Source organism: Coffea arabica, chromosome 9c (assembly GCF_036785885.1).
Source record: "Coffea arabica cultivar ET-39 chromosome 9c, Coffea Arabica ET-39 HiFi, whole genome shotgun sequence".
Classification (NCBI taxonomy): domain Eukaryota; kingdom Viridiplantae; phylum Streptophyta; class Magnoliopsida; order Gentianales; family Rubiaceae; genus Coffea; species Coffea arabica.
In genome coordinates, this window is record NC_092326.1 from 6,240,801 (window position 1) to 6,268,261 (window position 27,461).

Genomic DNA, 27,461 nt, shown 5'->3' on the forward strand with positions numbered 1-27,461 from the left:
GTACCTGAACCACTTACAAGTAGAATAATAAAATCAATCCTCTGCAGAAGAAAAAGGAGTAACCCCATGAATTAGACCAGCAAGGCCCTAAATTACAAACTGTGCTTGTTGAATGAAATTCCGAACTGCATTTTATATCCATACTAATTTGTAAGAATAATTCCTAATTTCTAGAACCATCTCCATAAAAAAAGAAGAACAACTTATAGAATCAAGACTTTTCCGCTAAATGCATCTTTCCTATATATGCTAGCTCTATAACTAAATTAATAGAGGATTACAAGCTCATAAAACTGACTCTCTCTCTCTCTCTCTCTCACACACACACACACAGTTCTAGAAACAGACAAGCATGCGAGCTCTTCTAATACAAATAAGACAATATCTGCAGTTCGCTTAAAGATAATATGAAATATTTGCAATGGCAACTTACAGACTAATGCTTCCAAATTTTTACCCCATATAGTACTCAATCGGATGTCAAAATCCATAACCGAAAAAAAAGTATTAAAAAAACTACCGCGAATTATGTAACTTTGAGCAAAAAACTGCACTTTATAGTCATAGTAATGTTCATAGCCAGGCTATAGGCATATCAACGCATTACACATTTCAAGAATTGAAAGCCCTCCACCAGATTCCACTAAAAGGTACTAGTACAAAAACAACAATTAAAAAGAAAGACTAGCAATAACACTAATACTAAACATGAAAATAAATTCAAGAAATTAATTGTTGTTACTTCTTTTTGCCACTCTTTCCACCAGACTTACGCCGAGAAGGAATTACAATCTCTCCTTTAAGAACGGGGATTTCCATAATTTGAGACAGCCCACCAAATTTCTTGCGAAATTTCTCAACCTGGTCAGCATCAACTAAGAGCTGTGACCGGCTGCCCAGATAAAAGGGGTGATTACCTGACCAAACATCCACCACATACTCTTTCTTGGTTCCACCGGTTGTCATCACCAGTTCTCCATTACAGTGCACCTTTGCATCCTCGTAGAATTCGGGGTGTATGTCCTTCTTCCTGCAGGATATAGTCATCCGATTACACCCCACTTTACTCACCTGAAAATTTTCATATTAAACCAAAAACAAATTAAATTTTTAGAAAAGAAGAAAGAAAAGGGAAAAAGAACATCTGGGTTTTCACTGATTATGTGTTAGTACCTTTTTATTGGAGAAGGTAAGTGTGGGAGGTGAAAGAGGTTGGTGGAGGAATGGGTTGGATAGGAGCGAAATGGCCATTTTTTTTTTCTTGCTTACTTTCTTAGGCTTTGTGTGAAGAGAAAGAGGAGCTGTGACCATGAAAGGATGAGACGAGAGGGAGCTCCGAATTTGGGTTTATTCCATTTTGGACCCTTAATCTATGCCTCTATTCTAACTTTTGTCCCTAAACTATAAAAGTGAAACATTTTAATTCCTCAAGTATAAAATTTGTCCTGCTAGAATAAAATCTAACTGTTCATAAAATTTAAGATCTATCCCACTTCTCAATGAAATTGTCCCGCTTGAGCTCCTAAAATATAAAATCTATCCCACTTAAAGTATAATGTATCTATCCTACTTCCATCGACAATTTTACTTAAGTTATGAGTTTCGTACTTTTAGTACTAAAGTGTTTTAAAGTTTAGTAATTAAAGTAGAAATTTGTTTATAGCTAACAGGTACAAAGTGAAATTAACCCTTCTGAGTTTTGTGATTGAGATTAGTAAAGTGCCCTTGAGTATTAGTAGTATGTGATAAATGAATTGGCTTTAATTTAATAATTTATTTTGCCAATAAAAAGGGGAAAGATGTGTAATGTAGAATTTGGCTATTTGTGTTTGATGGATAATGTTGGATGAAGAAAAGTATAAATGAATTGTTCGGTCTTCTTTATTTTAGGGATTAATGAATGGAGACAATTCAATTAAATTGGTTAGGAAATTAGAAGAAAAAAAATACTTCTACGCGTGTTACGGAATTTTACATGTCTCAACAACAAGTATTTTTGTATTGCGTTGGATGTAACATTTGCCAAATAAGAATGTGACCAATTTGTGTTTAATGAATCCAAAGTCCAATAATTTTCAAATTTTGGGCAAAGTGAATTGCAAAAAGATCTTGCCTTCATTGTTGCAAGCTTAATACAAAGAAATTAACTATTTAGTTTGAGATAGAAATAACAAAGGAAGTAAGTGTCTGTCAAAAGAAAAATGAGATGGAGACGAGAATAGAGGAGATTTTCCTCCCCACATTTTAAATGGGGTGGGGATAGGAGGGAATACTCCTACCCCAATTCCCTATCCCATCCCCACATGACTTAATAAATACATATATATATATATATATATATATATATATGATAATCTAATAAATATAAATCAGCTTTAATTAGAATAAAACACTTAATTAGATCTCTATAATTGCAATCATAATTAGTTTTGTATATCAATTTACTAGCAAACTTCAGGTTGTGCTTAACATAGCCCATGCCCACTTAGAATTTCAAGAACAATTAAGTGAAAACCATTCTTTTGCATAAAATCAATAGAACGTGCAAATGTAGAATATAGCTTTATGTGCTGAGCATGAAGCCAACGACTAAATTCCTGTCGCAGCAATATCGCAATTTGAATTTGTTAATCCTATTGCAGGTATAACAGTGGAAAAGATTAGGAAAAATAAAGGCATTATGAACACAGAAACTCAGGTTCTTGTCTTGCATTCAGAACTGTCAAGTAGTTGTTAAAATACTTACATGCCTTCCGGTGCAACTTAGTCCTAGATAAACATAGTTCAATACTCATTACCTAATATATATGCATTGTTCAAATGAGTGTAATGACATAATATCGCATTTTAAGATCCATCAAGTTTAGCAGCAGATAGGAACCTAATGGATCCTAATATTGAGCCGAAAGAAATGCAAATTGGCAATTCAACAATCCATTAACAAACGCAAGGTTCACAGTTTTGAAGCAATTTTACAGAACATCATTGTGCTTTTTCTTCAAAGGGCTTTCCTGTGAAGGATGGACAGCAGCGGGATCAATGTCTGCAATGATGATTAGTGAGCTAGGGAGTTCAATTTCAGCAATCATGAGATCGGTTTCAGCAGTTGGTTCTTCAAAGCTTAAGTTCCGTTTTTTTTTTTTTTGGTTCCTGAAGTTGATGGCTGACCTGGAGTAGCAAAAGACTCGGCAATGGATTCCAGCACTTTTTGGTTGTTGGAGTCAAAAATTCATTCTTATTAATCAGCTGTTGGGGTAATCAATAGGAAAATCAAGAAGCAGCATCATGAGCAACAATGGCCAGTGGGATGCGGGGAATTTCATCAGCAATATATGCTTTAACAACGGAATAATTGTTTTCCTTTTGACTTTGATATTTTGTCTCATAGCACATTCTTTCAGCACATTCGCTTCAGGGGTTAGAGTATTAATCAGTAAATTGCTGCCAGGTTTTGTTGTTCGGAACAAACTTAACAGAGTAGTCAACTTTTATGTTAAGACATTGAGAAATATACCATAGCAATGATCTTTTAAATTGTAGAAATTGTTTAATTATAGAACAATAAGAATCACAAAGAATGTAGTAATTTGACTTACAGTCAAATGTTGTGATCTTCACTCTCAAGGCAATGACAATATTGCCATTTGCAAGCTGAACTCCTTCATTTTCCTCAAGGTCATTCTAGATCTAGAGAGCAAGGAACATTGGTCTTTTCCTTTAGAAAAAAGGGTAAAAAAAAAAAAACTAAATCTAATTGCTTTATGCATTTGGTGGAAAAGGAATAATACTAAGTGTTCAATGACTAACTCTTCATTGACAATGACAAAATCTCTTGTTGTAGAACCATTAGCTTGATCTTTTGTGGCAAATGTATGCATGACAACAACCTGTACGCCTATGTTCAAAAAAAAAAAAAAATTGAACTTTAGAGATATGTTTCACTAGCCAATTAGAGAAGAAACTAAGAGTTAATGCTTTAGCTATTTTAATTGCTTACTCTGAGCTTTTTCCGTGTCTGCAAACCTGAACAGGTCACGGTATCTTGTGAATTCAAAGGAGCATGAAAGTATTGGTACATTTAGCTCAATGTATTCCTCAATCAGAGACTTGTTATGAATAACCCAAGAGAGTTGGTAGTCACCAACTCTATACTTAGGGTCCTGTTTCTTCACAACTGCACTAGAGATGTAGTATCTCTTCAATGGTTGCAGTAAAGCAGCAAAAAAACGAATGTCATTGCCATAAATGACTGCTGAAACTAGTTTTCTGCTTATGGAAAACAAAAGAATAAGATATGATTGAATAAATAATTAAAGATATATGTGAAAAGCATTAAAGTCATACAAATCAGTCTAATTTTGCATTACCTCATGTGTCAGCCAGGATAAGACGTTGGAATCTGATAGGCACTTATCCAGTACTAGTTAGCACATGAGATTTTTCAATAACTTGAACCAATGCTATCCACCTTGTCATCTTCTCGTGGACCTCGTGTACTGGAAGGCATCTCCTTGCCGTATTTACTTATAACAGTGATCTAAAGAAATAATCAGATTTTAAGTAATATAAAGGAAATTTTTAGACATTACATAAATTATTAAAGCAGAATAAAAGTAATTATTTTTACTTGACAGCTAGCTGAGAAGTTTCAATATCTTCTCTAAACACAATGTTTTTGGTGTAATCCATGTTAGGTGTGCCAAAAAATGGAGCCTTAATTAGTATTTTCACTCGACAAGCTCTCTGCCTAGCATGAAGATTGTACAACTATAGCAGAAAGAGGAAAAATAAAAAAGAAATGAAGCAAAGGAGGGCCACAAAAAGGCAAAAAATAAAGAAGAAAGCACCATAAACAATACTTTTTTTCGTTTTAATATGGCCTAATGACTGTTAATGTAGACACAACAAATCTATTTCTTCACTAAGTTCTTACTTACTAATTTCTTAGTCCCTTCCTCCGTGCCTCTTCTTTTTTCTTTTCCTTTTTTTTTTGTTTCACCTACCATTTTTCTATTTTTTTATCCTCCTGGAAATTATGTCAAGCAAGAACTTAGTTTAATTTTTTTTATTGCAATATGTTTTGTTTTCCTTTTTTTCCTGGATTTTGTCTCAACAAAATATGACAAAATAGCTAAACCCTCCAATAAACATATCAAAAATCACCATTTTCTTTTTCTTTGTCGACAAATATCAATTTTAAGTAGTCGAACAATTAATATAAATCATGTAAGACAAGAATGTAGATGAAATATACGAATTCCATTAGTTTTGAATTGTTCATTAGACTTCCAAGCTTTAGCTTTTCATTCAACCAACCATAATTTGCTTATGAAGGCTTCCTCATGTTCCTATATCATGACTAAAATGTAATTTCCTCTACCATGATAAAGTCATATAAATATTACTTGATAGTTTAGTATAGAGTAACACTTTGGTCTGATTTATAAACGAATAAAATATTCATGATATCTATTAAAAAAGTTTAGTTATAATTCATTTTCAATTCTAATAAACAATCAAAAATAGACTAAGCCCTTAAAGAAGTAAAGTGGCTTTGCTTTACGGTCACATATTAGTTGAACTACCTATGATACTTATAGCGGTAGTTTGTCTAGATTGCAATCCCAGTTGTTCAAGTTGCCAATGTGGATTAACAAAGTGCAGGCTGCTTGGGGGCACAGTTACAGTGCTACAGGTCTATGTCTTTCTCGGTGAACTAATCGGAGAGTATCTGTGTTGTCGGTGGTCATAATTGGATCTTGTCTAGTACTTTAGCGGTGGCTAACCTCATGTAGGTCTTGATCTTGCAAAACTTGACCCCTGTTTTGATGTTGGAGTCTTCTAGCTTGTACTTAGCTACCCATGGACACTTGTCGTTGTTGAGGGAGGAATACAAGATGTCATAATAGTGGAGGATGATCGGATAGGTCACCGGAAAGACGTATTCCTCCTGCAACTGGTCTTGTCCTTCTAGTCTTGTGTCGAATACGAAAGCCCAGACCTTGCTAGTACTGTTGATCGAAATTTGGGGAGTTTATCAGATTTCATAGTGGTTGATGAGGAGGGAGAGCTTGGGCACCCTCTGTACAAGCTGTGAGGCAAAGGTTGGGAAGGAGATGCTTTTGGTTTGGGCATCAGATGATGCCTGTGCTTCGGAGACATTTGACTTGTAGTACGCAGCGACTGACTAGTCTGCTGGTATTTCCATTGAACTTCTCCCATGCCCTAGAACTTGATGAGGACTAGATGATGAGGAAGGAAGTGATAGTGTGTATTTAATGAAATGGTGGCATTTATATAGAACGATGTCATTCTGCTACTGTTCAGAGCTCAACCCAGATGGCATCACCCAACCCAATGCTATGATATCAGTCTATCTGTGACGGCCCCACCTTCCCCTAAGGCGAACCAGAGGGTTTGGCGGGTCGCCTGCCCAACTCTCGCCAGGACTAACGATGCAGACTAGAACTATCTATAGCGATCCGGAACTTACAAACGAGCGTAAACAAGTCAAAATGGTAAAATAACCCAAAATAAAAAAATGAAATCCGGAGTCGGCCATGAATAGTAACCGACCCGTCAGAACCCAACCGAAATAGCTAACAAACATTCACATCTGAACTTTAGCGTTTACAAATCAAAATGACATACAAAAGCTTTCAAAAGTTAATACATATACACGGTTTGCCAAATCAAAAGAGAAAACGCCCCAAAAGTACACTTAGGGTTTTAATACATGAGCTATACAAAAGATATGTTCAACTAGCTCAATTTGGCAGCCATTTGTCAAATCCAGACCAAAAGGGTTTATTTTCCTGTAAGGAAAACAAAAGGAACAGAAAGGGGTGAGCTTGCGCTCAATGAGGTACCAAATAGATAGCATTAAAATCATGGCATTTCACATTTAACAAATCAGATACACATGTCAGATGTAAAGCAAAGGAACCAATGATTCAAATCAGAAGAATACGGGTGGCTCTCAGGAGCCAAATTTCCAGCGCAGTACTTGATCCAAACCGGTTGACTCTCCGTCAACGTATATAGAACCAACGCGTCCGTAGACCCCTCTTAACACCGAATTCCGTCCACCAAACACCCCTTTACCAGGCCCGCTCACCTCAAACGAACAAAATGGTAATACTCGAATATACCCGGAATCAAGGGTCTCAATATCCAAAATCCCCGAACAGACTACCGTGGTTCGTTATCTAATCGTCCAGGCCCTTGCCGGCCCGACTCGAATAACTTAGCCACAGGACTGAGCTCATAGGTCATAGAAATCCGAACAGATGCAGACACAGATAACAGATTCAAATTTTGCATAGTAAATTGGCATATGAACAGACAAGAGAGCGAGTGTGATAAAGTACACCCTCGTCTCAAACAAATAAACAGATTGCAGAGCAGAAATCAAGTTAAACAGCAATGGAGGGGAGTGGTACACTCACCAGCTCAACTTCAAAAGTTTTTACTTCAGATTGGACTTAATCGCCAAGAAACCCTAAAATAACCAAAATAAACCAATTGAAGGTTTCACATCCGTAATCGAGTAAACACAATGCACATGAGGCTCGACTACACGTCGTACGCCTTGCCAAAGAAATACTAATGCAAGGGTGGAAAACATGATTTTCTTGGAAACGAAAAGGTAACATGAAGACTTAGGCGCAAACAACCCAAAAGCCTTTCATTTCCACCAAAAGGCAAATCCAACTTAAAAGAACCAAACGGCCTAGAAAATCGGGCAGCACTTCCCCTAAAATTCTTACTTTTCCAGCCATTAAGGCTTCATTATTTCCTCAAATCAGTCCCAACATTTCACACAAAAGTCATCTCATTTACCAAAAGCCGTTCCCTAGGCTCAAAGTAGTACAAGTACAAAAGTTAGCTAGGAAATGACCGGAATAAGAGTAAGCCTTAAAACATGTAAACAAGTACAATGAGACTCGATAACTAATCATAAATCCATGCCAAATATGACCCCAATAAGGTTTCGTATGCATATATAAGCATTATAGCAAACCAGAAAATCAGGAAATGTAGCCATCTTGGCCATAACAACAAAAACAGTTTTGCCTTCATTATGCGGTAATGGCACAAATTGCACTACGCTTATCGGATGAGGGTGTAAGACCCACCATCTCGAAGCTAAAAGACAGGGCTACAACAATGTAGAAGGCCACTCATTCCAAATCCTAGCACAACAAGGTCAAATATGCAGAATACCAAACCAGAACCGTAATTGCAGGTTTACAAAACACACTATGCTGTAATCAGTACAACTCAGTCTATACAGGTCCAAATGCAGAAATTCCAAAGGCATATGATAGCTAGGACATCAAGCTACATTTCATCAGAAGACACCAACAACAAAATCCAAAACAATCCCAGCCAAAACAACCCATTTCAGACGCAGTTCGCACATTCTGATCAACCCAGAACAGCAACAGTAAAATCGACATATCTCACTCTACACTACTCTAAATGACCTGAAATTTTACAGGCACCTCAAACACATCAATACCTACAACTTTCATGTTTTAAGCAAAGGCAAATTCGGCCTCTAACCATATGATAAAAAACCGGACAGAAAAGGGGGTTATGAAACCCTAACTTCCTCAAATTCCTTCCAAACCCAAAATTGGTTGCAATTACCCATAATTTGCACCTACTAGAGTCTTTATAGGCCATTGCCAATCATAAAACAAGGCCACAACATCATGATCAAATTAAACCAGAAAAGTCTCCAATAAATTGAAAATTTCACTAATTCATCTCAAACCAAGAAATAAACCACAAATATCATCACTTTAGCTTCCACTAGGCACAAATTAAGCATCATTAGGTGTAGGGGAAAGTTCAAGCACCACTTACCTAGTAAACAAGAGAAGAGGAGTTGTAGAACACCTTAGCTTCCTTGAACACTTCCACAAAAACACTTACTAGCACCAAAGGGAGGGATTTTATGGAGTAGAAACTAATTTAAGCAATTGTTTTGGAGGATTTGAGCTAGTTGGAAGCTTGAAAATTGGAGAAGTTTTTCCTTCTTTTCCTAGAGAGAAAGTCGGCCAAGAGGTTGAAGACAAGAATGAATTTTGTGTGATTTTTGAGATATTTAAGCAATTGGTCAAAAGTCAAAAAAATGAATATTAAGTCATAAGTCACTTCCAATACAATGGTGACACTTGTCACCTCCATTAATGCAATCCTATCTTTTCTTTTTCCTCTCACATCAATCACTTCACATCCTCTACTTATCTCTTAACACCCGATAAATTTCACGCAGTATCCGGAATTTAACCTAATTGGCCGAATTTTTCCGAACTTTTCGCACTAGTGGGTCCCACGTCCATTATATACTCTTAATTTTTCAAAAACTCCCCAATACTAGAAAAATCATCTAAAAACTATAATTACTCATAAAATTTACCAGGAGAATTTTCCTACGCCAGAAAATGTAGCAAACATGCAATTAAAGGGGGAAAACCCTAGGAAAAACATTAAGGGAAAAAATACGGGTTCTCACACTCTCTCTCCCTTAAAAGAATTTCGTCCTCGAAATTCCTTATCAGCGGAATCCATCAAATCTAAGGTACCCAACGGATCGTACCTTCTACGTCCTCAGACGAGTCAGGGACATGATGATGCTCCAGGGAATATACTCGAGTCGGTACTTTCGCTCCAGTCCCTTCTCCTTTCGACTGTCCAGGGTTGGTCTTAGCTAGTTGCTGAGAGTTAGTCTTGGTTGGTGACGGAGTCCCTCTCCCTTCGCGCAGTCGTGCTGGACAGTTAGCAATTCGATGTTCGGCGCTACCACAGCGCAGGCATTTTCCTTCTTTCTTCCAACAATTTGCCTCCGTGTGATTTGGCCCTCCGCAATATCCACAGGGACCTCGAGTAGCAGTGACTGATCCTCCCGGTGAGACACCACTGGCCACCCCCGGTTGTCGTACTCCCCCATTTCCTTTTCCACTCTTAGGGGGTATGCTCTTATCTTCCTGTTCCGAACTGCTCCCAGGAAAGCCCCTTTTCTTGGTTTGGAAGTTTCTAACTTGTAGCCTCGCATCTTCAACCCGTTGAGCTTTCTCCACAGCGTCACTAAAGGTATTAAGTTGAGCTACAGCCAAATCCTTTTGAATCTCAACATTTAGCCCCTGAATAAAACGCCTTATCCGTCGTTGTTCGGTTATGATCAATTCAGGCGCAAACTTAGACAACCGAGTGAATTGACTCTCATACTCGGCTACGGTTTGTGTTCCCTGGCGAATCTGAATGAATTCATCTTCCTTCTTTTCTTGGATGAGAGGAGGGAAAAACTTGGCATTAAATTCTCTCATAAAGTTCGCCCACGTCCTCAGGGTTTGTTCTCTTTTCCATTTCATTCGAATAACATTCCACCAGGAACGGGCGATTCCCTCTAGTTGAAAGACAGCAAAGGTTACCTGTCTCTCCTCGGTATAGTGTAAGGCAGCGAAAATATCGATCATCTTCTCCAGCCATTTCTCAGCTACGTCAGGATCAGGGCCTCCAAGAAATTTGGATGGGGAGAACTTCTGAAATCTCTCAAGGGCTCTATCCTCGCCCTCTATGTGATTACCAGGATTCCCAGGGTTATGGTTAGGGTTTTGACCTTGTTGGTGCACCACTTGGGCTAGCAAAGCAGTCATTTGCTGCATGGCAGCAGCTATTTGGACATTGGGGTCAACCCTAAGTTCAGGGTTTGGTCCAGATGAGGTTTCCCCAGTACCCCTTTCAGGCGTAGGTTGCCTATTTCCACGCCCACGTCCTCTACGAGTGCCTTCCATTGGTCTAATAAATCTAGGGTCGAAACGAAAATATAATATTAAACATAGGCAGGCAAAAACAAGTAGCAAAAGGTACGTACAGATCAAAAGTATACATATATAACATAGCTGTACCAAACAAGCCACACAGTAGCAATCAATTAGATACAAATCTGAAAAATCCATGAAAGTAACGGGGTCATCCAGAGTACTATAGACAAACTAGGTCATAAGTACAACAATAACTAACGAAAATCTTTTCCCCTCTAGGGCTCCATCCCTAATCTCAAATCCACGAGAATGCCCCAACTTATATCTTAACCCAAGTTAATCATGCTTACTAACATCCGAACTGTCGCGTCCCATTTTTTGATAAAATAAATAAATGGTTTTAAAAATGTATTTTTGTGATTGAAAAATGAATTGTGATTTAAAAGAAAAATGGGTCTAAATGGGGGTTTGAGAATGCGACGATTTGACCCAAAATTATAGTTTAAAAAGGGTTTTTTTAAAATAAAAAGTGGAGTCGCCACTTGGTAATGAGTTAAGGTGTACCAAGTCACCTAAAAAAATGAATTTTTAAAGAAAAAATAGGAAAAAGTAGTAAGAAACCCCTTTTAAACGACTCTTAGTCCACGTAAACCAAAGAAAAAGGTTCGGGAGTCACATTTGACAAAGGGGAAGGCAAGGATAAAATCCAAGGCACCCCTTTGACCTAGCCAGGGCTAGTTGCATGATTTAATCAAAGATTTTCTTGTTTTAACCAAAGAATTTATTACATTTGGATGCACTACATGAATGCAAACCCTAAACCTAGGGGTATTGGGGGAAATTTCTCTTCAATGGTTAAGTGGTGCCAATCACATTAATTGTGAAGCCCAATAACGATCATTTGAAGAAGTCACGAATAATGCGAGTGGGATGCAAATGAATGGAATGCATGTATGCAATGTGAGGACATGAGTTTGAAAAAGTAATAAAAGACAATAAATATGTAAATGAAAATGTGCACGTGAGTGGGCAAGGTACAGTATGTGCAATGATAATATGAAGTGCATGTGTGCAAGTGATGATAAAAGTGTTCGTGTGCAAGTGAAGAAACATAAAGGTGCACGTGTGCAAAGTGGGAGGAAAAATGAAAGTGTGATGAGGGTATAAAATGGTAGAGTGGATTGAAAAATGCATGAGCCTAGGGAATTCATGCATATTGGGTATGGGGAGACCTAAATCGTGACTCAATTTGCCCTTTTATAGAGGGAATACAAGCGTGCTAAGACTTAGAAAAAGCCACACTCGTCTATATCCCATATTTAAGGGGACTCTCAAGCAAATGAACCCTATAACTAGCATGAAAGGCAAAAAATCCTAAAATGGAGGGAAAAGAGGTTCGAGGGGCATGCAAAATGATAAAACTAAAAAGAATGCATGACATGTAATGAACATGCAAACATGTACTAACGAGGGGAAATCCCTAAGGGTCTAGCGTTGGACTAGCCCATTCTATGAATTCCGACTAGCGTTGGACTAGTGGAAACGTACATTCATCCATCACATTCATTCAGGCTATGGAAAGCGAGTAGACATGCCAAACACTTGTAAACACATAGCACATAACATTTAGCATGCTCGACTAGATGCAAGGCCCTAACAAAGCAAATTAACACGTAGCAACTAAACATGCAAGACACATAAAACAATTAAAGCCCTAACTATTACATTTGCTAGCTAGGCACATGTCCTCAATAGGTCTTCATCGAATGCTCCTCCAAGCCCTATCTATTACATTAGGGAGACCCTACTACAATCTAAAAGGGGGAAAAGGAATAAAATAATTAAATCCCTAACTATTACAAATTTGGCATTCGAGTGCCTCCCACATGATGAAATTGAAATAAAATAAATGTTCAAAGCCAATAAAGCAAATAAATAAATAAATGAAATGAATAAAAGGCATCCAAAAGGCATACAATCAACATGTAGAGTCACATTGGGCACATATAGTCAAATAAAGCAAGAAATAAGGGATTAGGGTGTACCTCCCTTGAATTGGGGTCCCAATGGAGTGAAACCACTTATTTACCCTCCAAAATAATAAAAGAGTCAAGGTACCAATTTATTTGGCAAATAATCACAAACGATAAAAATAAACATAAATTTGAATCAATTAAATCATGTCAGCAAACCACATTTAAGAAGTCAAGAGGAGAAAGGACTTGATTGCAAAGATTGACAAAATTTTGGGGTCAAATTCAAAGAAAAATAAAGTTTAGGGATCTATTCGCAATTAAATTAAGGACCCAATTGAAAGAAGTTGAAAATATCTAGGGCCACAGTAAAATATCCAAAAATCAAGGGACTGAAATGAAAATTCGTTTCTGGTTTCTTGGTGAATCAGGCCATTGGGCCGTTTTGCTTACTTGTTTCTTGGGCCAAAATCACTTGGCCCAATCAGAAGTCCAAAGAAAAACCAGTGGGCTAGTATATTATTGTGGCCCAAAAAAAACTAGCCAACCATGCAGATGGGCCTTGACCCTCTAGCCCAAACCAAAAATCCAAAAATAATAAACTCAAACACACTCCCTTAAACCCAAGTAAAATAACCCCTCAATCCAAAACACCTTTTCCACAAGAACCCAATGTGATAAAAATCAACAAAAATTGTTAAAATACAATTGTGACCTAAAAACAAGAATTAATCTACATAAAAGACTAGTTAAAACGATTAAAAGATGATTAACATCTAAAAAGGATGAAATAAATTCAACTTTTCCAAATTTGGGGTTCAAAATACAATTCATAGGAGGACTTATCTGAAGGATTGATAAAAGCTTTGAGGTCTAATTATGAAGCTCTAAAACTTTGGGGTTAGATTACCAAGAAGGAGAAAATAAAGGGTCTGAAATTGTAATTTTGGAGAAGTCATCATCTTCTTCGTCGAATCAACATTTCCGTTCTTTTCAATCAGCCACCAGAGACTTAGTTTTAGTTGCAATCATTCCAACAGACAACAAAATTTCCCCAAAACAAAAACTCCATCTCCTAACATTAACTCGGATTCATATGACGGGAAACAAAAGGAAACAACAAAATGTAAAACGGCAATGCATCAAAAGTTCTCAAAACATGAGGAAAGGAATTGGCCGGCTTAGCCGTTTTCTTCACATGGAGATGCAGACAAGTTATCTTTCAATTAAAGAAAGGAAAAAAAAAACTCAGTTGGGCATTTCACCGAACAGTAAATGGGCATTAAAACTTTCATCAATTCTCGCTCACATTCAAGTTAATCAGCCCCCAAAATTGTTCAATCAACAACAGATTTCAGCCCAATTAAACCATAAAGCATGTGCAATTAAAAATTACAGACAATCCACAGGAAAATTGCAATTTCAAATTCACAAAAGACATGTTTCGGGATTCCAGCGCTTACATTCGACAAAGAAAGACAACTGACATTCAAAAGGAAAGAAATGGCTTACTGTGTTTTTGCTTGGAGAAAATCTGCCGGTGATAATGGTGGGTTCGGCGAGGTGGTAGCGGCATGAGCAGCGGCGGCTCTGTGTTTTCCTTTCCGGCCGCAAGCTGCAACTGTTGCCCAGATTTCCCTATCACCCTTTCTGCCTCGTTTCTGAATCCCTCTTTATCTCCATCGCCTCTCCTGCCGCCGCAGCCTCATAGTTTTTCCTCTTTTCGTTTTGCCATCCCCACCACTGAAATCCTTTCGGTCCTTGCTGTTTTTCCTTTTTTTTTTGTTTTGCTCAGCCCGCTGCCTCCCAATTTTTGCTTCTCAGCCATCCCAAACCTTTTCCTGCTGGCCCTTTTTCTTTGTTCTGTTTCCTTAGCTTTTTTCTCTTTTTCTTTCTGGGTTTCGTCCTCAAGCTCCACGACCGAAACTCTCCTTTTTCTTCTCCCTTTTTTTGTTCCTTTCCTGAAACCCAGAGCTCTCCTTCCGCCGCCCGTTTTTTCTACTGCCAAAGCTCCTTTTCTTTTTCCTTCGATCCTTTTTTTTAGACGAAAACCCCTCTCGGCCTTTTCTATTTTTCTTCCGCCATCCCCCCTAAACCTTTGCTGCCCTCTGTTTTTTCATTTTTGCTTCTTGCTCAGCCCCCAAAGCCGAAGCCTCTCCCCCTCTCTCTGTTTTTTTTTAGTCCGTCTCTTTTGCTCTCTGTTTTTTTTTTTAGTCCGTCTCTTTTGCTCTCTGTTTTTTTTTTTCAGCCCCTCCGTCCGCCGCCAACTTCTTTTTTCTTTTTTTCTTCCGTCGCTTGTTTCTTCTTTTTCTTTTTTGTTTCAAAAATTCCCTAAGCCCCCCAAGTGTCCCTTGACACCTACCCCTCTATACACTTGTCTTATAATTCCTTAGACACTTGTCTAATGATTATTTTGTACACTTGTCGAACATGCACACTTCCACCTATCCACACATTTTTCCTTTCTTTTTTCATTTTCATTTTTCTTCAAAAAATCAATTAAAAATAAATTAACAATTTTCAAACCAAATTTTTAAGAGAATTAAAGCCACTTTTAACATCTTACAAAATGAAAATGAAGAATCTAACTCAATTAATAAATAAATAATAAATGATAAAAATGAAATAATAAAAATAATAAAAATTTGGTGTCTACACGAACAACTACACGAAATTCCATAGAATCACATTTCGAGTTCGCCCAAATCTTTTCTAACCTAGGCTCTCCTCTTTTTCGTATCCGGGCGTAAGAATCCCATCTAAGATAATTTACAACTCGAGTCGGCCGGTCCCAAGAGTAAATCATCCATATTAAAGATTCCTACCCGACATACATATCTATTTTCCTCAAATTTCATGAAAACAATTTTACACTTATAACATGCCCGATTCAGAACTTACGCTCAAATGAGCACTTAGACATATTCATGAAATCAGGATCATACACTACTTGGCCCAAGCTCACTCCGCGCAGAGACCACGCGAAGTGGCTATGATACCACCTGTGACGGCCCCACCTTCCCCTAAGGCGAACCAGAGGGTTTGGCGGGTCGCCTGCCCAACTCTCGCCAGGACTAACGATGCAGACTAGAACTATCTATAGCGATCCGGAACTTACAAACGAGCGTAAACAAGTCAAAATGGTAAAATAACCCAAAATAAAAAAAATGAAATCCGGAGTCGGCCATGAATAGTAACCGACCCGTCAGAACCCAACCGAAATAGCTAATAAACATTCACATCTGAACTTTAGCGTTTACAAATCAAAATGACATACAAAAGCTTTCAAAAGTTAATACATATACACGGTTTGCCAAATCAAAAGAGAAAATGCCCCAAAAGTACACTTAGGGTTTTAATACATGAGTTATACAAAAGATATGTTCAACTAGCTCAATTTGGCAGCCATTTGTCAAATCCAGACCAAAAGGATTTATTTTCCTGTAAGGAAAACAAAAAGAACAGAAAGGGGTGAGCTTGCGCTCAATGAGGTACCAAACAGATAGCATTAAAATCATGGCATTTCACATTTAACAAATCAGATACACATGTCAGATGTAAAGCAAAGGAACCAATGATTCAAATCAGAAGGATACGGGTGGCTCTCAGGAGCCAAATTTCCAGCGCAGTACTTGATCCAAACCGGTTGACTCTCCGTCAACGTATATAGAACCAACGCGTCCGTAGACCCCTCTTAACATCGAATTTCGTCCACCAAACATGTGAGAACCCGTAAAACCCTAATTATTTTTCCTAGGGTTTTAGTTCCCTTAATTGCATAAATTTTGCATTTTTTGGTTTAGAAATATTTTTCTGGTAGATTTTATGCGTAATTATAGTTTTTAGATGATTTTTCTAGCATTGGTAAATTTTTAGAAAATTAAGAGTAAATATTGGACGTGGGACCCACTAGTGCGAAAAGTTCGGGAAAATTCGGCCAATAAGGTTAAGTTTCGGATACTGTGTAAAATTTATCGGATGTTAATAGATAAGTAGAGTGTGTGAAATGATTGATGTGAGAGAGGAAAGAAAGGATAGGAATGCATTAATGAGAGTGACAAGTGTCACTTTCTCATTGGGTGAATTTTAAGATTTACTATTCCAATTTTTGACTTTTTTGACCAAAGGATTAAATATCCAAAAATTGCCCAAAAATCACCATTTTTCACTCTTGGATGGCCGGCCCTCTTGTGCTAAGGAAGGAAGAAAACTTCTTCAATTTTCAAGTCCCAACTAGCTCAAATCACCCAAAAATACTTGATTCCATCTATTTTACTCCATAAAATCTCTTTAGTTGATGTTAGTGAGTGTTGTAGTGAAGCTTGTTTGAAGGTTTAAGGTGTCCAACATCCTCCTCTCTCTTGTTTCTTGGTAAGTGAAGCTTGAACACTCTCTTACACCTTATGAAGCCTAAGTTATGCTTATTAGTGATTAAGGTGCTGAAATTTCTGGTTTTTATCTTGGTTTGAAGTGATTTGGTGAAGTTTTCCATTTTATGATGAATTTTCTGGTTTAATATGAATGGGATGTTGTGGCTATCTTGGTTGATTGGCAATGGACTATAATGACTCTTGTAGGTGTGAATTGTTGCTAAATGCAACCAATTTTGGATTTGGTGTGAAAATTGAAAAGTTAGGGTTCATAAATCCCTAATTCTGTCCGGTTTTAGGTCATTTGGATTAATGTAGAATGAGATATGACGAAATTACTGTAGCTGTTCTGCTTTGGACAGAATGCGAAAACTGCGTTTGTATTTGGCCATTTTGACTGGAATTGGTTTGGATTTTGAAGTTGGTGTCTTCTGATGAAATGTATCTGGATGTCTTAGATATCATATGCCTTTGGAATTTCGGCATTTGGACTTGTATGGACTGAGTTATACGGATTACAGTTTTGTGTGATTTGCAAACCTGTTTTGGTCATTCTGGTTTAGTATTTGGCATTTTTGACCTAGTTAAGCTAGGAACTGGATTGAGTGACCTTCTACATTGTTGTAGCCCTGTTTCATAGCTTCGAAATGGTGGGTCTTACACCCCCATCCGATAATCGTAGTGAAATTGACGCCATTACCGCAAAGTAAGGACAAAACAGTTTTATTTTCAGGGCCAAGGTTAATGCCATTGCATGAATTTCTGGTTTGCTATAATGCTTGTATATGCTTATGAAACCCTATTGGGGTTGTGTTTAGCATTTTTTTGCGACTCGTTATCGAGTCTCATTGTACTTGCTTATGTGTTCTAGGGCGTGACGGTGGTTCACGACATTCCCCTGACGGAAGTGCATGACGTAGCACTTAATTGCTTAGTGAGTATACTACTCACTTAAATGTTATTATGTGGCTTTGCTAAACGTATATGTGATGCCTTGAAGGCTTACTTGGATATTGGAATTGATTAAGGTGAGGGTGTACTTGACCGCCCTCACCCCTTTTGATAGTATCACTGAATGTCCACTGTTTCACTGTCTTACTGAACTTGATATATGAGTTATTGCAATCCATTTTATGGAAACTGATTTGGTGTTGTTTGGACGATGTCCAACGACCTTACTGTATTACTGAGCTCAACCCTGTTTGGTAGTCAATTGGATCGAGCCGGCGAGGGCTTGGTCGTGAAGATTGAATTGCCACGGGGACTGTACTGGGGAACCTTGTGGTATTGAGACCCTTGGTTCCGGTAAACTCGAGTATTACCAAAAACTACTGAAATGAAGTGCGGGCCCGGTTGGGGTATGTTAGGTGGAAGGATTGGAAGTAAAGGGTGGTCTACGGTTTGGTACTTTTAACATTGACGGAGAGTCAATGAGGTTGGATCAAGATTGCGAGCGTGGAAATGGGCTCTTGAGAGCCGACCGTATCCTTTTACCGTTTTGCTTCATTGCTTATTTGTGCACTTTAAATGAAAGTTCATTCTTATATGACTTTGATTGCTTATTGGGTGGTATACCACTGGGCTTTAGCTCATTCCGTGTTATTTGTTTTCCTTACAGGATTATAATTACTTTTGAGAATGGATTGGATAGTCAATTGCCGAATTGAGCATGTAAATGCCTTTTGTATTGCTCTTGAAGTGAAACCCTAATGTATAACGGGTTCATTTCCTTTTGATAGGCAAATCGAATGTGTACTTCCTTAGTGAATGGTTTTGGCTTGCCGTTGTGGCTTGTAACTGGCTAATGTTATGTCATATATGTATTTCGATGCTTGGTTGGGTTTCGGACGGGTCGGTTACTATTCAGGGCCGACTCTGGAGTTCGTTTCTTTTATTTTGGGATATTTTGCCCTTTTGCCTTGTTGCGCGCGTTACAAGTTTCAAAACGTGATAGATCGCTTTATACTGCACCGTTAGTCCTGGCAAGAGCTGGGCAGGCAGTTCGCTAACCTCTTTGGTTCGCCTTAGGGGAAGGTGGGGCTGTCACAAAACACCCCTTTACCGGGCCCGCTCACCTCAAACGAACAAAATGGTAATACTCGAATATACCCGGAATCAAGGGTCTCAATATCCAAAATCCCCGAACAGACTACCGTGGTTCGTTATCTAATCGTCCAGGCCCTTGCCGACCCGACTCGAATAACTTAGCCACAGGACTGAGCTCATAGGTCATAGAAATCTGAACAGATGCAGACACAGATAACAGATTCAAATTTTGCATAGTAAATTGGCATATGAACAGACAAGAGAGCGAGTGTGATAAAGTACACCCTCGTCTCAAACAAATAAACAGATTGCAGAGCAGAAATCAAGTTAAACAGCAATGGAGGGGAGTGGTACACTCACCGACACAATTTCAAAAGTTTTTACTTCAGATTGGCCTTAATCGCCAAGAAACCCTAAAATAACCAAAATAAACCAATTGAAGGTTTCACATCCGTAATCGAGTAAACACAATGCACATGAGGCTCGACTACACGTCGTAAGCCTTGCCAAAGAAATACTAATGCAAGGGTGGAAAACATGATTTTCTTGGAAACGAAAAGGTAACATGAAGACTTAGGCGCAAACAACCCAAAAGCCTTTCATTTCCACCAAAAGGCAAATCCAACTTAAAAGAACCAAACGGCCTAGAAAATCGGGCAGCAGTTCCCCTAAAATTCTTACTTTTCCAGCCATTAAGGCTTCATTATTTCCTCAAATCAGTCCCAACATTTCACACAAAAGTCATATCATTTACCAAAAGCCGTTCCCTAGGCTCAAAGTAGTACAAGTACAAAAGTTAGCTAGGAAATGACCGGAATAAGAGTAAGCCTTAAAACATGTAAACAAGTACAATGAGACTCGATAACTAATCATAAATCCATGCCAAATATGACCCCAATAAGGTTTCGTATGCATATATAAGCATTATAGCAAACCAGAAAATCAGGAAATGTAGCCATCTTGGCCATAACAACAAAAACAGTTTTGCCTTCATTATGCGGTAATGGCACAAATTACACTACACTTATCGGATGAGGGTGTAAGACCCACCATCTCGAAGCTAAAAGACAGGGTTACAACAATGTAGAAGGCCACTCAGTCCATATCCTAGCACAACTAGGTCAAATATGCAGAATACCAAACCAGAACCGTAATTGCAGGTTTACAAAACACACTATGCTGTAATCAGTACAACTCAGTCTATACAGGTCCAAATGCAGAGATTCCAAAGGCATATGATAGCTAGGACATCAAGCTACATTTCATCAGAAGACACCAACAACAAAATCCAAAACAATCCCAGCCAAAACAACCCATTTCAGACGCAGTTCGTACATTCTGATCAACCCAGAACAGCAACAGTAAAATCGACATATCTCACTCTACACTACTCTAAATGACCTGAAATTTTACAGGCATCTCAAACACATCAATACCTACAACTTTCATGTTTTAAGTAAAGGCCAATTCGGCCTCTAACCATATGATACAAAACCGGACAGAAAAGGGGGTTATGAAACCCTAACTTCCTCAAATTCCTTCCAAACCCAAAATTGGTTGCAATTACCCATAATTTGCACCTACTAGAGTCTTTATAGGCCATTGCCAATCATAAAACAAGGCCACAACATCATGATCAAATTAAACCAGAAAAATCTCCAATAAATTGAAAACTTCACCAATTCATCTCAAACCAAGAAATAAACCACAAATATCATCACTTTAGCTTCCACTAGGCACAAATTAAGCATCATTAGGTGTAGGGGAAAGTTCAAGCACCACTTACCTAGTAAACAAGAGAAGAGGAGTTGTAGAACACCTTAGCTTCCTTGAACACTTCCACAAAAACACTTACTAGCACCAAAGGGAGGGATTTTATGGAGTAGAAACTAATTTAAGCAATTGTTTTGGAGGATTTGAGCTAGTTGGAAGCTTGAAAATTGGAGAAGTTTTTCCTTCTTTTCCTAGAGAGAAAGTCGGCCAAGAGGTTGAAGACAAGAATGAATTTTGTGTGATTTTTGAGATATTTAAGCAATTGGTCAAAAGTCAAAAAAATGAATAGTAAGTCATAAGTCACTTCCAATACAATGGTGACACTTGTCACCTCCATTAATGCAATCCTATCTTTTCTTTTTCCTCTCACATCAATCACTTCACATCCTCTACTTATCTCTTAACACCCGATAAATTTCACACAGTATCCGGAATTTAACCTAATTGGCCGAATTTTTCCGAACTTTTCGTACTAGTGGGTCCCACGTCCATTATATACTCTTAATTTTTCAAAAACTCCCCAATACTAGAAAAATCATCTAAATACTATAATTACTCATAAAATTTACCCGGAGAATTTTCCTACGCCAGAAAATGCAGCAAACATGCAATTAAAGGGGGAAAACCCTAGGAAAAACATTAAGGGAAAAAATATGGGTTCTCACACTATCCATTGCAAAGTATCTGTTATATTAGGTAGAATATCTAACACCCCTGACCAATATTGTCCCACAGTTAGCCGCCCAAAAGGCCGTGAGTTTTGTTCCTGGAGGTGGGGTTATAGCCCACAACAAGTGAAGAGCCCAAACCCGCAGGTCAAGAAGCCCAGCACCCCTCCAAAAGGCCTCCATCAGGTGAGGGAACACTCACGACAGGTGATACAGCGGCCAAGACTCTCCTCCCTAGCCGATGTGGGATCATTACAATCCACCTCCCTTAGGAGACCCAGCGTCCTCGCTGGCACACCGGGGTAGGGAGTCGGCTCTGATACCAATTCTAACACCCCTGACCAATATTGTCCCACAGTTAGCCACCCAGAAGGCCGTGGATTTTGTTCCTGGAGGTGGGGTTATAGCCCACAACAAGTGAAGAGCCCAAGCCCGCAGATCAAAAAGCCCAGCACTCCTCCAAAAGGTCTCGATCAGGTGAGGGGACACTCACGACAGGTGATATAGCGGCCAAGACTCTCCTCCTTAGCCGATGTGGGATCATTACAGAATGGATAGAGTACATGTGACACATCAGATGATCCCGGGTATCTTATAATATTACAAATATACTTGGGATAGACACATGGATGGTGGATAGGAGGGATACGTGGCATCCATCTGAAGGATGGACAGTTGAGATTTGCTCAATCCAATGTAATAAACAGCTATGATTTAATGTGCATCAATCATTGATGCATTGCGTAGCACCTGATCACAAATAGTATGTGATAAGTGTTCATTTTTCATACTTTAAAATATGTTTATTTGCTTACTTTTGAGACGACATTAGGGTTTTCAAGCATGAAACTTGCTCTTTAAGTTATTAACTTTTATAAGGTTCATTTTATATCAGTTACATGCATTGGACAAAACTAATGTGCAAATGATATGGGTTTTGTAGGAATTTAGTAATTGCCTAAAATCAGTTGCACTTGAAGTCGCTCTAGCATTGGCGATTTGAAGAAAAACATATAAGAGGGTCAATTATAAGAAAAAGAGAATGCAACGTCATAAACCAAGTGCCAAAGACCAAGATACGCAAGCTGAAATAGCAAGAATTACCTCATAGAATCTCTGATAGTAGCAGTTTAAGGATTGAAAAGCAAAAAGAAATAGAACAATGAGGTGATCTGCGAGGTATGCCTCACGGATTCGCCTCACGGATCTTTGAACCTTTCCGATGTTTCACACTGCTTTTCTAGATAATTTTTCTACAGAAATTCGACTGGAATCAACTAACTTTGAGTTAGAAAAATCAAGGATAACTTTATGACCACATTATGAGCACATTCTCTCTTCCAAAAACATCTATAAATATCTCTTATATCTCACTGATTAGAAAAAAATATAGAAGAACTAGGTAGTGATAGTTAGAATACAAATTGTGTGAGCTAAAAGGTGAGGTTTCTCAAAATCAAAACAACTCTGATGTGGAAAACTTGAAGATCAAGATTATAAAAGAGAGCTTGAGGAGCTTGTTTCATTCACTTGAATAAGATTTCATCAACTTTTATCTTTTACTTCCTTGTTTCATTCATGTTTCAAGAGTTTTATGAACTTCACTATATTCAACTATATGTTTAGCTAAACTCTTGCATCTTAGGAAAAGAATGAACTTGAAGTTTCATGATATTTGATTATTTGAGTTGATTTTTAGCCACTTTGTGAATTTGTTGGTTCATATATTTGCATCAAATATTTTTAGTTACTTGATTACCAACTATAGATTATCCAAGCATGTGTTGGAGCAATTAATTTGCCTTGCATATGTAGTTCAAAATATATGAACTCTAGATTACATTTTCACATTAGTAGGAGGTGAATTTAGATGGAACAAGCTTTTAACTTTATTGAGATTCATGAACTTATACTAAGCTAATTTATTATGCAAATAGATAAATGCTAGGTGTAAGTATTCTTGTTTATTTGTGAAAGTAATATTCAAGAAATTAAGGGTGGTTACTTCCTTAACAAGTCACAATTTAATGGTCTAATTAACCAAGTTGGTCACTGTCTTGAAGCAACAAGGGATTCTAATCCCTAGAATCTTAATCTTAAGAAAAGCTAATCTAACTCTCTAGTTTTGTTTCTCTTCTTTCGATTTACCACTTGCATGGTTGGTTTACCACCTTGTGGCCAGTGTTATATTCATTATTTAAGCTCTATGGCTGGTTGAATCGCCTATTTAACTTCTAACATTTATGAACGGTTGTACCGCCTAAATTAACCTCTTTAATTTTGTCATTTAGCTTGTTTAATTGCCAGTATTGCTTCTTGATTATATTTCATTTGTTTGGGTAATAAAGTTAGTTGAAAAGTCTTGGTAATTGACCAATTTTTGGTGGGATAGATCCTAATTATCACTATACTCATTTGATCCATATACTTGCAAAAAATCGAGGTAATTGGGCATAATTGATTTGATAATTGGGACTTTATAACTTGAAAGTTTAAATCACGTTAAGTTTTTGGGGCTGTTGCCGGGGAATTAGATAATATTAGGGCAAAAACAAACTTTATTAGTCTAAACTTGTTTAGCTTTAATTTTTCTAATTTTCTTTGCATATAAAAGTGCCAAGATTAGTATAGTAGTGAATTTTGTTTACTAATCTTCTTGTTGTGTTTTTATAGTGCATGCATCGATCGCTTTGTGTCCTAGTTCCATTTGATCCAGAGATTGAAAAAACTGCTAGGAAGGCAAGACGACATGCACGACAACAGCAACAAGAAGTTGAAGATAGTTCAAGGGAAGAAAGTGTATGTGAAACTTTACTTGACCAAACTTTAGGAGAAACAATGGCGGAAGAATAAGTGATTCGAAACCCACAAGTTTTAAGGGAGTTTGCATTGTCAGATATTTCGAAAGTGCAAACAAGTATTGCAAGGCTAGAAATTAATGCTAATAACTTTGAAATTAAACCCTCATTGATTCAAAACATCCAGTAAAATTAATTTGGTGGTAATTTGACAACGGATCCAAATGCTTATTTAGCTAATTTCTAAGAAATTTGTAATACAAGGAAGTTTAATGGAGTAAGTGATGATGCTGTAAAGTTTAGATTGTTTCCATTTTCATTGAGAGATAAAGTTAAGGTATGGCTTAATTCATATGCACCAACACTTTCACTACTTGAAGTGATTTGTCTAGAGCCTTTTTTAAATAAGTACTTTCCACCTAAAAAACTGCTAAGCTATGCATGGAAATAACAAGTTTTAATTAGTAGGATGGTGAATCATTATATGAGACTTGGGAGAGGTACAAGGAGTTGCAACAGAGATGCCCACACCATGGACTTCTTGAATGGTTAATTGTACAAATCTTTTGTAATGGTTTAACGTATGAAAACTCATATTAATGCAGGTACAGGTAGAGCACTTATGGAAAAGTTGACCGATGAGGCTCAACAATTAATTGAAGAAATGGTAGCCAATAACTAACAATAGGCTAACAAGAGAGGTAACATAAAAGGCATGCAGGTATGTATGAATTGGACACTTTAAATATGTTAAGTGCAAAAATGGACAATGTGGTGAAAATGGAAAAGTAGACCGATGAGGCTTAACAATTAATTGAAGAAATGGCAACCAATAACTAACAATAGGCAAACGAGAGAGGTAACACTAAAAGGCATGCAGGTATGTATGAATTGGAAGCTTTAAATATGTTAAGTGCAAAAATGGACAATATGGTAAAAATGCTAAATAAACAAGGTGAGTTTGGTTCAACTTCTAATGTTAATTTAGCATGCTGTGCTCTTTGTGGAGGAAATCATGAAAGTACCGATTGTGTTACTTTTGAACAGTTATAATATGTAAAAAATTTCAACTGCCCAAATAAAAACAATCCTTATTCAAACACTTACAATCAAAGGTAGAGGAATCATTCACACTTTGGGTGAAAAGATCAAGGTAATCAATAAAGACCAACCAATCCACCAGACTTTCAATCAAAACAAGCTTCCATTGAATCCAAATCCTTATGGGAGATGACCATTGAAAAATTAGCTAATACTACTAATAGTAATATGGATAGATTAGCTAAAACCATCTCAGAGAGATTTGAAAGATTAGAGGGAAGAATGGACCAATTAATCTCAATGTATAGAAATGTAGAAGTCTAATTCGGTCAAATTGCCAATGCCATAAACCCTAGACACCAAGGGGAGTTACCAAGCAAAATCGAAGTCAATCCAAGGGAACATTGCAACTACTCTCCAGAGTGGTAGACAGTACGATGGTCCTTCTAATGTTAAGCTTGAGAGATAAGAAAAAAAAAGGAAGATCAAGAGAGTTTGATCGATGATCAAATTAAGGGTAAGTGCAGAGGAAACGGGCAAGGAGAATGTTGTAGACAAAATAGAATCAACTTCTAAAACTAATGTGGCCATACCTCCCGTACCATTCTCTCAAAGATTTAAGCAAAACCAATTGCATAAGGAGTTTGAAAAGTTTGTTAAAATATTTAAACAATTGCATATCAACATTTCTTTTGCAGATGCTATTTCTCAAATTTCATCCTATGCCAAATTCCTCAAGGAAATCATGTCAAAGAAAAGGTGTTTAGAAGATCACGAAATGATAGCATTGATGAAGGAATATAGTGCATTAATTTAAAACAAGCTCCCTCCAAAGTTGAAAAATCCTGGCAGTTTTTCAATTCCTTGCACCATTGATAACATTAACTTTTCAAATGCGTTATATGATTTAAGTACAAGTGTTTCATTAATTCCTCTATGTGTTTCTCGAAAATCTTGTTTGAGTGAACTTAAGAGGACTAGTATTTCTTTGCAATTAGCAAATTAATCAATTAAATATCCTCTTGGTGTGATTGAGAATGTGCTTATCAAAGTCATGAATTTCATAATTTCTATTAACTTTGTCATTCTTGATATGGAAGAGGATGTTAATATGCAATTTATACTTGGTAGACCATTCTTAACTATGGTTGGTGCTATTATTGATATTAAATAAGAGAAGTTTAAGTTCAAAATAGAAAAAAATGAAATTAAATTCAATTTGCATGAACTTGAGAAATTTTCTTTATTTACTAATCATGTTTACGCAATTGATGTGATTGAAAATCTAAATCAAGATGTGAGTCGGATGAAACAAGAAGCTGACTTCTTGAAGTATGTTTATTTGATGCTTTTTTCAGCAAAATGGTGATTTTGAGATTTTGCAAATGCCTAATTTCTTGAACTTTCAAGTGCGTTATAAAACAGAAAATCATTATAAGTGTTTAGGAAAAGGAAAAGGACTACCGCCACCCTCAAGTGAGCAAACTCCGATTCTTGACCTTAAACCAATGCTCGATCATCTAAGGTATGCATTCTTGGTGAAAATGATACATTATCAATAATAGTAACAGCTTTTCTTGATGATGTGCAATTGGATAAATTATTACGAGTTTTAACGATGCACAAACCGGCAATTCATTGAACCATTTCTGATTTCAAGGGTATAAGCCTTGTCATTTGCATCCATAGAATTTTTTTGAAAGAAAATGCTAAATCAGTTTGGTAGAAAATACTCGTCTACTAGTCAATCATTGACTACTACAAGTTGAAGGTCTCCGAAGCATAGGCATCTCCTTCCCAGCCCTTGCCTTGCAACTCTTACAGAGGGTGCGCAAGCTCTCTCTCCTCATCACCACTACGAAATCTGTTACAATCCCTTGATTCTGATCAATAGCACCAGCAAGGTCACAAGACTAGAAGGACAAGATCAGTTGTAGGCGGAGTACGTCTTTTTGGAGACTTGTCCGATCATCCTGTACTATTATGCCACCTCGTATTTCTTTCTCAATGACGACAT

General features: G+C 37.5%; 1 protein-coding gene, 1 long non-coding RNA gene and 1 other non-coding gene across 3 annotated transcripts; all 3 read right to left on the reverse strand.

The window, feature by feature from the left end:
* Window positions 1-535: 535 nt before the first annotated feature.
* On the reverse strand, window positions 536-1,337 carry LOC113707944 (large ribosomal subunit protein bL31c-like). The gene is made up of 2 exons (XM_027230353.2): window positions 1,174-1,337; window positions 536-1,071 (listed from the first exon to the last, which is right to left on the reverse strand). Exons 1-2 carry the CDS (start codon window positions 1,309-1,311, stop codon window positions 739-741), a joined length of 471 nt encoding a protein of 156 aa, XP_027086154.1. The 5' UTR covers window positions 1,312-1,337; the 3' UTR covers window positions 536-738.
* Window positions 1,338-3,575: 2,238 nt separating this feature from the next.
* Window positions 3,576-4,522, reverse strand: LOC140014061 (uncharacterized). Its single transcript, XR_011820947.1, has 3 exons — window positions 4,368-4,522; window positions 3,998-4,266; window positions 3,576-3,895 (listed from the first exon to the last, which is right to left on the reverse strand). It is a non-coding gene; the product is annotated as an uncharacterized lncRNA (long non-coding RNA).
* A 20,313-nt stretch (window positions 4,523-24,835) lies between these two features.
* On the reverse strand, window positions 24,836-24,942 carry LOC113709169 (small nucleolar RNA R71). Its single transcript, XR_003452591.1, has one exon. It is a non-coding gene; the product is annotated as a small nucleolar RNA R71 (small nucleolar RNA).
* Window positions 24,943-27,461: the final 2,519 nt, after the last annotated feature.

What these genes read in the sequence shown, in the direction of transcription:
- LOC113707944 (XM_027230353.2), bottom strand. Translation starts at nt 1,311, where the DNA reads ATGGTCACAGCTCCTCTTTCTCTTCACACAAAGCCTAAGAAAGTAAGC. An exon ending in TTACCTTCTCCAATAAAAAG is followed by an intron (nt 1,072 to 1,173) that starts GTACTAACACAT and finishes GAAAATTTTCAG; the next exon opens with GTGAGTAAAGTGGGGTGTAA.